The following is a 10,374-nucleotide window of genomic DNA, read 5'->3' as shown; positions in this document are numbered from 1 at the left end:
AACATCATTACTGTTTTGTAATAATATATAATAAATACGTTTTCAATTTAATTGAAAAAATATTTGAGTTTACCTCGGTTATTTCAGAAAACATGGGTTCCGTCTTCTAATTTTCTATCCCGCAACGCATTCTTGATGTTAAGACGATACGCATCTCCCTTTAGCTTATAGTTGCAAAATATGTAAAACGAATTTATTAGGGCTTATTTTCAATTCTCTATATTATTTTTATGATTAATTGTGTTCACCATGCATCAAAATGGATTTTTTCCCTTCATATACTCTTTGATTCCTTTATGATTAAATATTCTCAATTTAGTTTAATTTTTTTAGCCTTGGATTCGTTCAGTTAGAATATTTTTTTTGAACGTACGCGCGATGGCTTACAGTTATGTACACATATAGTGTGTCAAGTGTATCCTGTCTCTATAGCTCTTCCTCGTTTTATCGTCTATTTTAAACAGATAGAACGTCTTCCAATCACCAAAATTAATTGATTTTTTAGTCCTATTCAGATACAAGTTGATTTCATCTGTTAGTTACCAAGTTATTCAACCACCAAGTTATTGAATCACCCTGAATAAAAAAATCAGTTTTCTTAGAATGACGGATAAATTTTTGCTGGATGACTAAGACATTTTTCATTCAATGTTCGTGCTGCTTCTTGAAGAATAAATTTCAATTACCGAAGCTTTTCACTTACTTGGGGGTTTTTACTGTTACTGCCTGCTTCCTAACAGGCGTTGCTCTTGCCGCCTTATGCCCATAAAAATTCTTCTCCCTATAGTCAATATACACATCCTTGATGAGTTTTTTACTTTTGATGCTAGGTTCAACTGGAGGCATCTTTAAAGCTCCATAATTCTGGTGCAAAGCACAGGTTTGCATTTTGTTTTGATGCACTTTACACACATGAGGCGAAGCTTTCATTTGCGGATACTGTTCGCAATAGTAACCGCCTTCATCTATGTAGATTTCTTCGTTTCTTCTATGAATCACTTGATCTTCCACAGCGGTTGAATATTCCGTGCAATGGGGGTAATGGTAATTATTAGTTCTCATTTTGTGAGGCTGAGGTGTTACTACCGGCTCATAATGTGGCTTGTGGTGTGGCGCAACTTTATAAAAATATCTGCAGAAAAGTTGGCATTAAAATGATTACAAAATCAGTTTGCTAAATTGATCAAGAACCAATGAGAAATTGATGATTTTTCATAAGCATAAAAACCGCAGATTGAAATGCGACTCACTCGGAAGGCTGCTCAACGTTTACAGATCGCCTGGGCATTTCCAAAGGTGGAACCGAATCGGAAAAGGGTGGATTTCGGGAAAACATTTCGGTCATGTTCTCAACACCCTATAAATATAAATAGCATACAGTAAAATACGCAAAACCTTGGCTATAATTCCAGTAGCAAATTATTAATAAAGAAGTAAAGTTTGTACTGGTAGTACACATTAAGAATTCAGAGCGTCGGTCATCAAAAGGCGCTGTCCCGCAAAAATGAGTCTTTTTTGTTTTGAATACGCATAGCCTCGCAGAAAAAGCGTCCATAAAAGGGTACAAAAGGTTTTCAAGAACAGAAAATCGGCCGATGAAATAACATTGAGGTTCGTGCCCTGCGATAAAATGTATTTTGTATTCGGACAGCAAGCCGTAAATTTCAAGCTATAGAAAAAATCAATCGTGTAATGGTCGCGTCAGTTGTTTTTCTTGTATTTACTGAAATAAAAACGGCCGGAAACCTACAGATAAGAGTCAGCAGTCAATCTGACCATCCACGACCGAGTGAAGCGCTTTTTTAGGTCTGAGTGCCAAATTAATCTTTTCCAAGCGTAGCCAAAGAACAAATATCGCAAATTGCTTACATCTGCGTATAGTTGGGCATCTGGGACGCGTAAACTGGGGGGATCTTCGTAATTGTTTTCAAAATGATCCGCTTCGGATTGGTAAAATTGACCACAATTGTTGTCCGGCTGGTTTTCATAGTAATTTTGTTGGTAATTACCGGGATTCATTGTCTGGAAAAGGCGATTTAGCCAGAAATAATATACCAAATTGAACAGCAGACATACTTTGCTTCGTTTTGATAGTCAAAGAAACGATTTATAATTCACCACTTTGCGGTATAAACATAACATAATTTCTTGTAACAAAAAAACAGATTTACATCGACTAAAACTGACATACTTCGAATCGTTGCCATCGATCAAAGGTGGTGGCAAATTACCAAAAGGTACAACAACTAAAGGTCAAGAAATAAAAATTCCATAGTCTTTTTTAAACTTATTTATTAAGGACAGTGGTCCAGCTTAAGAAGTTTCTACAGTCCCCGCCGCAGATTCTTCTGTGTATTTGCCTTTGTCCTTGCCCAGAGCAGCCAGACGTCCTTTGGCTCTGCGGTCAATGATTTTCTTCCTGTCTTTGTCCATTTTTAGCTTAACAATTACAACCTGTAAGAAATCAAGTGTAAGATATGGCGGCTTAATTTTTCAAAAGAGTTTTGTCCCTGAGATATTCAGTGCCAATTTCTTATCACAAGATAGGCAAGATTTCGTTAGGTGCCTGCGCCATATAGAAAACCTATATAGCCGGAACCCCACCAAATCTCATCTCTATCGTCGAAGAATGGTTTGAATCATCATTATGTAAAAAAACATTTTAATACCATATTGTTAAAAATCAGAACTTTGATCAGATTACGATTTAACCGCTTCTTAACAGCAGCCAGTGATCAGCACCATTTCATTCTATGAAAAAATAAATTTAAAGAATGCTAAACTTGTTTCTAGTGTGACCGAATAATAGAGAGCAATTAGTTTTTTATCGAGCAGTAAACCTTAGATTCAATGACTCTACTGTAGCCCAAATAATTAAACACCTGCCCTGCAATTAGAACATACCTTTGACGGGTGAATACCAACATACACGCTAGCTCCATTGGCCTTTTCTCTTTGTATCCTTTCAATGTAGATGACAAATTTCTTTCTGTACACTTGTACAACTTTGCCCACTTGCTGTCCTTTGTAGTGGCCTCTTACTACCTAAATCAGACACAAAATCCTGATAGTTAAATGAAAAATTACACAATGTAAATTAATATCAGATGTTTATTAACAATCAGTGCCACAGCTTCACCACAATGTAGGCAAAACTAAACTAGGTGCCTGCATAACAAAGAAAACCTTTGAAATCGGAACCCCGTTCAGTCTTAAGCTCTACCGTCTACGAATGGTTTGTTTCATCATTAAGTCCCTGATGGTATTAAGCACATCGCAAGTTTGATATGGGGGCTTACCTGGACTTCGTCGTCCTTGCGGATAGGCATGGAACGGACATTGTATTTCTGCCTAAGTTCCTTGGAAAGGGGGGCAGACATAAGAGTCCTCTTAATGTGGGAAGGGGCAGAAAAATGCCTCTTCCTGTTTTTGCTCCTGGACGCGGATACCAGTTTATTGAACTTCATGATCGGTGCTGTTCAGCTGTAACAAGCAAGTTTAACTCTTTAGAGGTTAGAGTGGTTAGTGGTTAGTGGAGAGTTTTTCCATTTTCTACATGTTTCAATAAGACTAGATGAAAAATATTCAATAAATACAACAGGTGGACGGTCGAAGAATAGGATTTTATGTCATTTTAGCACTTTTGTTAAACGTAGAGGCGGATGACTGAAAATTCGGTTAAAAGTAAGTTGCTTACCTAGAAACACCAAAACAAACCTAATGAAAAGGAAATGGCAGGGAAGAAATGTCATGGATCTGTCTCCGGTGTAGTTGAAAAGTGACATTGACAACAGTGTTGACTGATCGACGATGGAAACAAATACAACGCTATTGCCAGATTTACGATATACCAATTGGGTTTTTTTTTAAGATTTAATATTAATGGAAAACATTATTTAAAATGATTCTTCTCAAAAATTAGGTTAAAGATGCATCCATTTTTTACAATGGTAATAATATCTTTTGAAGAAAAAAATGTGCATAAATTAATATTTAAAAAAAAAAACGTTTTAAAACAATTGGTTGAGAAGTTCTGAACACTTCAGTAATTGATCAAAAATGTTTAATTATTAATTGTTAAGAATTTTTGTTACAGAAAAAATAAGTACAATTTTTTTAAAAATTTTTTCAACATTCAAAACTATGTAACTACTTTAGTTTTTTTTATTTTGACTTTTATTGTCAAGAAAACTTGTCGCAATTAACACCGCATTTAGTTTTTTTTTAATAATGATTATTTACTCCTGGGTTTCAGTCATTTTTTGGTTGGTGGTACCAAATATATGCCAAGGCTTAAAGTAGCAACAACGCTACACATAAAAACTGATGGTGGTGAAAAACACCGAAACGTATTTTGATTGATAAATAGAGACAATAAATGACTGAAACCCAGGAATTAATTTTGATTTGGAATTGAAACACAGTCAGGAAAGTATGTACAAAATTATTTACATTGAAATAATAATAATTTTATTTAATGTTTTCAATTATTATTAAATGCTTATATTAGTTTATCAGAAATGCGACAACGAAGGTTTTATTAAGGTATTTATTCGCAAACTTGGAAAAATTTGAAAACAAATTTTTTTAATGTGAAACGTCCAAAATGTACTCTTGAGAAGTATAAAAAATACAAATCGTTTGAAATATTTCGAATGTATAAAAAATTCGAGCTCTGTAAGTAAGTTTGTTTTTAAAGTTATACATTTTGCGCTTATTTAAATGAGATCTAAGGGAATTAGATATCTAAAAGCTACAGAAGCAGAATAAAATAGGGAAAGTTTGTGTTAAAAGATGTAATTTTCGACAAATTTAAAGTGCACCGTCTTAAGCCGACACTTTAAATAAAATACATGTCTTCATTTGCTCCATTTACATATTATTACGTTATTTATTTCCTATTTATTTTATTAAGTCACTTTTTAGTTTTATTGTCAAGTCAATTTTTCACATAGTTGTTACACGTGAGACTACAAAATAATAGTAACACTTATTATTTTTAAATATTTTAATGTTATGTAAATAAACATTAAATGTTCATTTTACGTAGAAAAAATCAGTTTTCATCGATCTATTTAAAAAAAAGCAAGGTAAAAAGCATTATTTTAAAAAATCATCCACGACAGATTTTCAAAATAGTTTAAAGTTATCTTGCATACGGAAAAAAATGTGTTTTCTTATTTTTCCTGGCAAAATGAGCTGTGTAGTACATTAAAACACAGTTTTAGTGGAAGCGAAATTTAAAAAAATGCCTGCTTGCAAACCATGCCACTTGAAAGTGTAAATTTGCATGCCATTGACCCTCTCTTTTTAACACTCTGTATATCAGCGCACACTCTTTATATTTTTTTATTAGTCGCGCAAAAATTGAACTTTTCTAGCAGAAAAAGAGTTTTCCGTAACCACAATTGTTGAGTAACTACAACATTATAAAGCGCTTTGAAGAAAATAAAGTAAATTCCTTCACATTTCAAATACTTTATTTTTTATTAACAACATTATCTGACTAGAATCACAGCAGTTTATCACATTTTACTTAGTTAATGTGGCAAGTTATTGTAGTAAAAAGACACTATTGTCTAACGCAAAGGGCGTCTTTCTTCTCATCTTAGGAGTAGATGGCAAAGAAAAACCAAAGTCCCAGAAGAATTCCTGCTAGTGTTTTATCATAGCGTAAATCCACACTTCCTGAAGAATCTGATTCGCAATAGTCGCCAAACAGGACTTTTTCAAACTCTCTTAGTAATGGGTATTTACTGCAGGTTGGTTTTCCACTCTCTAAAGCTTCCGCCTGGAAAAACAAGGTATTAGTGCTGGAAAAGCCTAAAAATCAGCTTTGCACTCACTTGAGGCATGTAATTTCCACAGCGAGGAAAATTGGGAGGCACTGGAGCCATTTCGTTATAATCGCCCACTTTAAACACCAACGCCATTCCTATTTCCGCGTGAAACTCCAAGTGGCAGTGGAACAACCAGAACCCTTTAAAAATGAAAAATTCAACTAACTTTATTTAGTTAAAGTTAAATAATCACCTGGATTAGACGCTTGGAACCTCACAACCGTATAGCCACCATCCGGCACAGTTACAGTGTCTTTAATGGGCGCATCCAACAGGTTCCTCTTTATCAGTCCTTTTCTATCCTTCAGCTTCACCTGTTCAACAGTGACGTTGCTTCCAATTTTCTCCATTGCCACCACACGAAACGCATTTCCATGAAGATGAAAAGGGTGGTTGGCATCGAAGGCGAAACCTTCATCTATTATCACCAGTTCAACCACCGAATCTAGTTTCAGCTAAAACAGTCACGGATGAGTACACGAATTGTTGGAGTTATTTTCTTGGAAACTGACCTCATAAGCATGAGGACATTCGCAATATTCCCGAGTGCAGTTTTCCTTATCAACAGTGTTTTCGTTGCAGAAGGAATTAGCTGCGATATCCTCTCGTTGGGGCAGTAGAGGAAAGGAGGGCATTTCCATAGATATGTGGTTGATTTGAGGCGTCAATAGTTGATTCATACTAGGAGAAACTAGAGACAAAATGTGTTTTAGTTCAGTTTGTCATTTTCCGGTTGAAAATGCGGACTTTTTGAAGGTTGTCCATCAGCTTACCATTATAGAATTCGTATCCATCGCCGTAGAAATGGGGATTGTCGATGCGGTAAAAGTCGTAGGCCAAAAAAAACTGATAATCGGGCTTCTGCTTCAATCGGTGATCCCATTTTCGGATGGAGGACAAATCCGGTATACTGATGTGCGAAGTGTTCGACTCAGTTCCTTTGTTTAATGAATTAAGTTGCTGAAAACAACAGACGAATTAGACGCTTATATTCTCGACATTGCAGCTCATTTTGCCATTTGGAAAGTGGCCTCAAATCCTATTGAAAATACAAAACGACAGGAAAATTCACTCAGATAACAAAACATTATTTTTTTTACGTCTCCTCGTGTATAATACTCGGAGGTTCAAAAGTGAGGGCAAATGTTCAAAGGGTGTACAAAGGAAAAGTGTTTCTGCCATCACGTTTGAAATGCATATCATTCTCAAGATGCAAATTTTTAAATTACTTATATCTTTTTGAGGCGCTTTTTATTCCGTTGCACGAATTCGCAGAAATGTATTTGGGTAAAAACACTATTAATATGAGTGATTATTGAACTAATTTTTGAGGGAAGTTGAAGATTAAAACGTAAAACCCTTGCAAGAAATGGTTAAACTTGTCAATGGTGGTGACCTTTTTGGATAAGCCTGTAAAGAGATAGAAGCAAAGTTGTAAGATTGTCAAGAGTCTAAAAGTTATTTTGCTGAAACAACGGAAGTTTAGCAAACCGTTTGTTTTTCTTAATACCCGTTTAATCGAGCCCAACTTTCCTTAGACACTTAATTATTAGCGAATTCGATCAACTTTCAATCACCCTGTATGAGCAAAATTAAATTACTTGCAGTAATTATTAAATTCTACTGCCAGCTGAAACAGCAGTCTCCAACTCACCTTGCCGCCTCTCCGGGAGTTTTCATAATCCGGTACTGACTCCGGAAGCGTCTCATCCGAACTGTAGAAATTTTCAAAAACATTTCGTTCCAATAAAGTAGCCTGAGTCGGAAGCTGATCAGTTACATCGTTGCTGAGCTCGGTTTCATTTGTCATTTCAGTGGATTCCCAAGTTGGAGTATTCTGATCCATCATAGCTGTAACAACAGCAGGTTTTGAAGAAAAAACGGCGATTTTGATGGCTAATTTACCATCGACGTCCTTTTCTTCTGCATAGTCTTTGTACTCTAAAACAGCGACTTGGAAAGCCTTCATATATCGTTCGTCGCAGTCCATCAGGCCTCTAAAGCGAATCCAGTAGAGGTTCTTCGGTTGGTCAGCGGATAAAACAAAGTCAAAGCGTTCTCCTGCGTAGCTCACCAAAGAGTCAGCTATGGAAAGAAGTTGATGGGAATTTATTGAAAACAAAGCCCGCCGGTTTTTAAATGGACTTTTCGCGAATAATATATAGTATAATTTCCATAATATTTCATGCGGTTTCGTAATATTTTTGTGTTATTTACGGCATTTGCCTCACATCTGATATTTAATAAACTCGATCCAAAGGCCAGTATGTTAGAATTGGAAAGAACGACATTAAATCATGATAACGGTGTCAAGCATTGAAGCGATTATTGCAAAATCGCCCCCTAAAGGCATTTCAAGTCCATTTATGGTACAAACCAGTGGAATTTGATTTGCAAATATCTGCAAAACCTTAGATAACTTCGATATGATTCTGTAATTGTTGGAATATTGGCTGCAGCAAAGGAAAATCTATGTTAATGTGAAGAATATTAATTTGCTTTTGGGTCGTGATGCAAAAAATCAGTTTGGAGATTAAAACATTTGCATGCCATTTTGCCAGCAAAGTTCTCTGCTAATTGCAATGTTTTGTCAAAATGGTTTTTTTTTTTATTAATTTATCTTCGTTCTTTTTCGTATGTTTTTATGTTATTTTGTCCAAGAACACAACATTATTTTTTAGTTTGATTCAATTTGAAATTTGGCTTTTTTGAAACGTTTGAAACCATGCATTTGCAATTTAAGCGCAATTCGAGCGATCTATTTTCGATACGCGGTGCAAAAAAATGGGAAAAGAAAACAGTCCAGCTGGGGATAAATGAGTTTCTCAGCAAGTTTTTCGTTTCCAAATTTCACTTAAAATCGAGTTTGGTAATTGGAAAATTCTGTTTGCTTTTAAATAGAAGAATCCTCTTAACTTGTAACTACTGTGCCAGAAAAATGGTAAACAGTTTCCTCTAGTGTACACTTTTAAGAAGCGTGTAGCAATTCCTCAAAATCCCACTTAACTAATAACTTTTACCAAGAACTCGAAAATAATTTGGCTCATTCCATCATCATTTAACTCACTTAAAAAGTTCAATCAACGTTTCCTTTAAGGAGATCTGAATATTATGTTGCAAAAAATGCGTCAGATACCGAATCGTCATTACCGAAAAAAAACCCATATTTATCTGAAAATCCTTCATTGTTTCGTGAGAATGTGACAAAATTTGCCTTGCCAATTACCAGTAGTTTGCCGAAACTGGTTCCAAACGTTTTTCTTAATTCGGCAACTTTTTTGGTTGCTTGCCAATTGTACACTTGCAGGCAAGATTATTATTAATAATGAACAAATTCTTTCTAGATTTCCTAGTTCCTAGTTGTTTTCGCTACTTACCTTCAACCGGATTGATGTCTTCTCCATCTGAGCTAATAACGCTAATTGAATGATTATCCACTGATACCTCCACAGGACAATTGAGAAATCCGGCATTTATCACCCGAAATCTGTATCTATATCCCTAATAATCCCAATGAAAAAGTTTATGGAATAATATTAATTTTTCCCAATTTACCTGCTCCACTGAAAATCTCGCCAACGGAGTATGCAAAGTATCATTGGTTTCATCAGGAAACATCCTGTTTCTTCCCATTCCATTCACCAAAAGAGTCAATGGTTTGTTGTTGCCATCACTGTGATGGTGATCCAGAAATTTCTCCATACTAGTTTTATTTTCCCAGTCGATGAGCGTTATGGTATGAGCGGATAAATCAAAGTCGTATAAAGTATTATGGGGATTTAGTTCTTCTGGAACTCGAACGATTAGGGGGCCGTAACAGCCATCCGCTCGTTGCACCCCTAAGAGCAAAAAAATTGTTGTTTGAATAATTTTGAAAAGTCTGGGGATATTAATTCGTTGCCCAAAACATTAAATGTTTTTGAAAAATTTTCTTGAAGAACTTGTATTTTTCTTTCTTGAAAGTTTTCTCATTTTCGACTGTTTGAAAATCACTTTGACCTTTATTTGCATTGGAAATTATTTGAAAAAAACTGCTAGTGGTTTAAACTGCTAGTGGTTTAGAGCAGAATAAACTTTGCTTCCGATTTTGCATTTTCGCTTAAATTTTTACAGTGCTTTTTTCTTTGTCGTAAAAATTTTGTCGTAAAAATCTAGCAAAATATTATACACGTCGTTCAACAGAAAAACCTTTTTTGTTAAAATGGAAAATTCTGCTGGATTCTGAGCCGTGCTCATCAAAAAAATTATACAATTTTGAACTGGCAAATTGTCCACACGGAGCAGAGCCAACAACAAAATCTTTCGGAACATTGCTAATATTAATTTCGATTATTTCTTCGGGTCTTTTGCTCTTTTGTTTTTTTTTCTTAGAGTCATTCGGTGCATCTTTGTTATGCACAACGCTTAAATCAGCCCTAATTTTATAAAGTCAAAGCTCTGAAAAAACCTAAATAATGTTTAAAAATTCTTGCGCAGCGATTTTTCATTTCCAAAATTTGGAAAAAATTCGGGCAAGTTTTGTAATCTATAAAAA

General features: G+C 35.1%; 3 protein-coding genes across 4 annotated transcripts in view; all 3 read right to left on the bottom strand.

Moving 5' to 3' along the window:
- LOC109539756 overlaps positions 1 to 2,211 on the bottom strand; it is an 8,480-nt gene extending 6,269 nt beyond the window's left edge. The window contains exons 1-4 of the mRNA XM_019907736.2: positions 2,077 to 2,211; positions 1,870 to 2,022; positions 1,251 to 1,357; positions 704 to 1,132 (exon numbers count right to left, since the gene is read on the bottom strand). Of these exons, the coding sequence (XP_019763295.2) occupies positions 704 to 1,132; positions 1,251 to 1,357; positions 1,870 to 2,019 (686 nt within the window). The 5' untranslated portion in view covers positions 2,020 to 2,022; positions 2,077 to 2,211. The remainder of the gene's footprint in view (positions 1 to 703; positions 1,133 to 1,250; positions 1,358 to 1,869; positions 2,023 to 2,076) is intronic.
- A 64-nt stretch (positions 2,212 to 2,275) lies between these two features.
- Positions 2,276 to 3,799, bottom strand: LOC109539757 (60S ribosomal protein L26). The gene is made up of 4 exons (XM_019907737.2): positions 3,698 to 3,799; positions 3,300 to 3,483; positions 2,905 to 3,045; positions 2,276 to 2,454 (listed from the first exon to the last, which is right to left on the bottom strand). The coding sequence occupies exons 2-4, from the start codon at positions 3,465 to 3,467 to the stop codon at positions 2,314 to 2,316; spliced, it is 450 nt and encodes a 149-aa protein (XP_019763296.1). The 5' UTR covers positions 3,468 to 3,483; positions 3,698 to 3,799; the 3' UTR covers positions 2,276 to 2,313.
- Positions 3,800 to 5,462: 1,663 nt separating this feature from the next.
- The window catches only part of LOC109539707 (iron transport multicopper oxidase fetC), a 10,173-nt gene continuing 5,261 nt past the window's right edge, over positions 5,463 to 10,374 (bottom strand). For both annotated transcript variants that reach the window (XM_019907642.2, XM_019907641.2), the window contains exons 5-13: positions 9,396 to 9,679; positions 9,218 to 9,341; positions 7,746 to 7,925; positions 7,495 to 7,691; positions 6,614 to 6,800; positions 6,353 to 6,531; positions 6,034 to 6,295; positions 5,847 to 5,980; positions 5,463 to 5,791 (exon numbers count right to left, since the gene is read on the bottom strand). In XM_019907642.2, coding sequence (XP_019763201.2) covers positions 5,609 to 5,791; positions 5,847 to 5,980; positions 6,034 to 6,295; positions 6,353 to 6,531; positions 6,614 to 6,800; positions 7,495 to 7,691; positions 7,746 to 7,925; positions 9,218 to 9,341; positions 9,396 to 9,679 — 1,730 coding nt within the window. In that variant the 3' untranslated portion in view covers positions 5,463 to 5,608. The remainder of the gene's footprint in view (positions 5,792 to 5,846; positions 5,981 to 6,033; positions 6,296 to 6,352; positions 6,532 to 6,613; positions 6,801 to 7,494; positions 7,692 to 7,745; positions 7,926 to 9,217; positions 9,342 to 9,395; positions 9,680 to 10,374) is intronic.

This window comes from Dendroctonus ponderosae, unplaced genomic scaffold, assembly GCF_020466585.1.
Source record: "Dendroctonus ponderosae isolate FM_Combo_2020 unplaced genomic scaffold, Dpon_F_20191213v2 Dpon_F_20191213_7, whole genome shotgun sequence".
NCBI lineage: Eukaryota > Metazoa > Arthropoda > Insecta > Coleoptera > Curculionidae > Dendroctonus > Dendroctonus ponderosae.
This window is presented reverse-complemented; position numbering and strand designations above follow the sequence as displayed.

Bases quoted from the DNA above. Each gene is read 5' to 3' on its own strand.
- LOC109539757 (XM_019907737.2), bottom strand. From the start codon at position 3,467: ATGAAGTTCAATAAACTGGTATCCGCGTCCAGGAGCAAAAACAGGAAG. The intron at 3,046-3,299 runs GTAAGCCCCCAT...TGTCTGATTTAG, and splicing joins GCAAGGACGACGAAGTCCAG to GTAGTAAGAGGCCACTACAA. The intron at 2,455-2,904 runs GTATGTTCTAAT...GATTTCTTACAG, and splicing joins TTGGTATTCACCCGTCAAAG to GTTGTAATTGTTAAGCTAAA.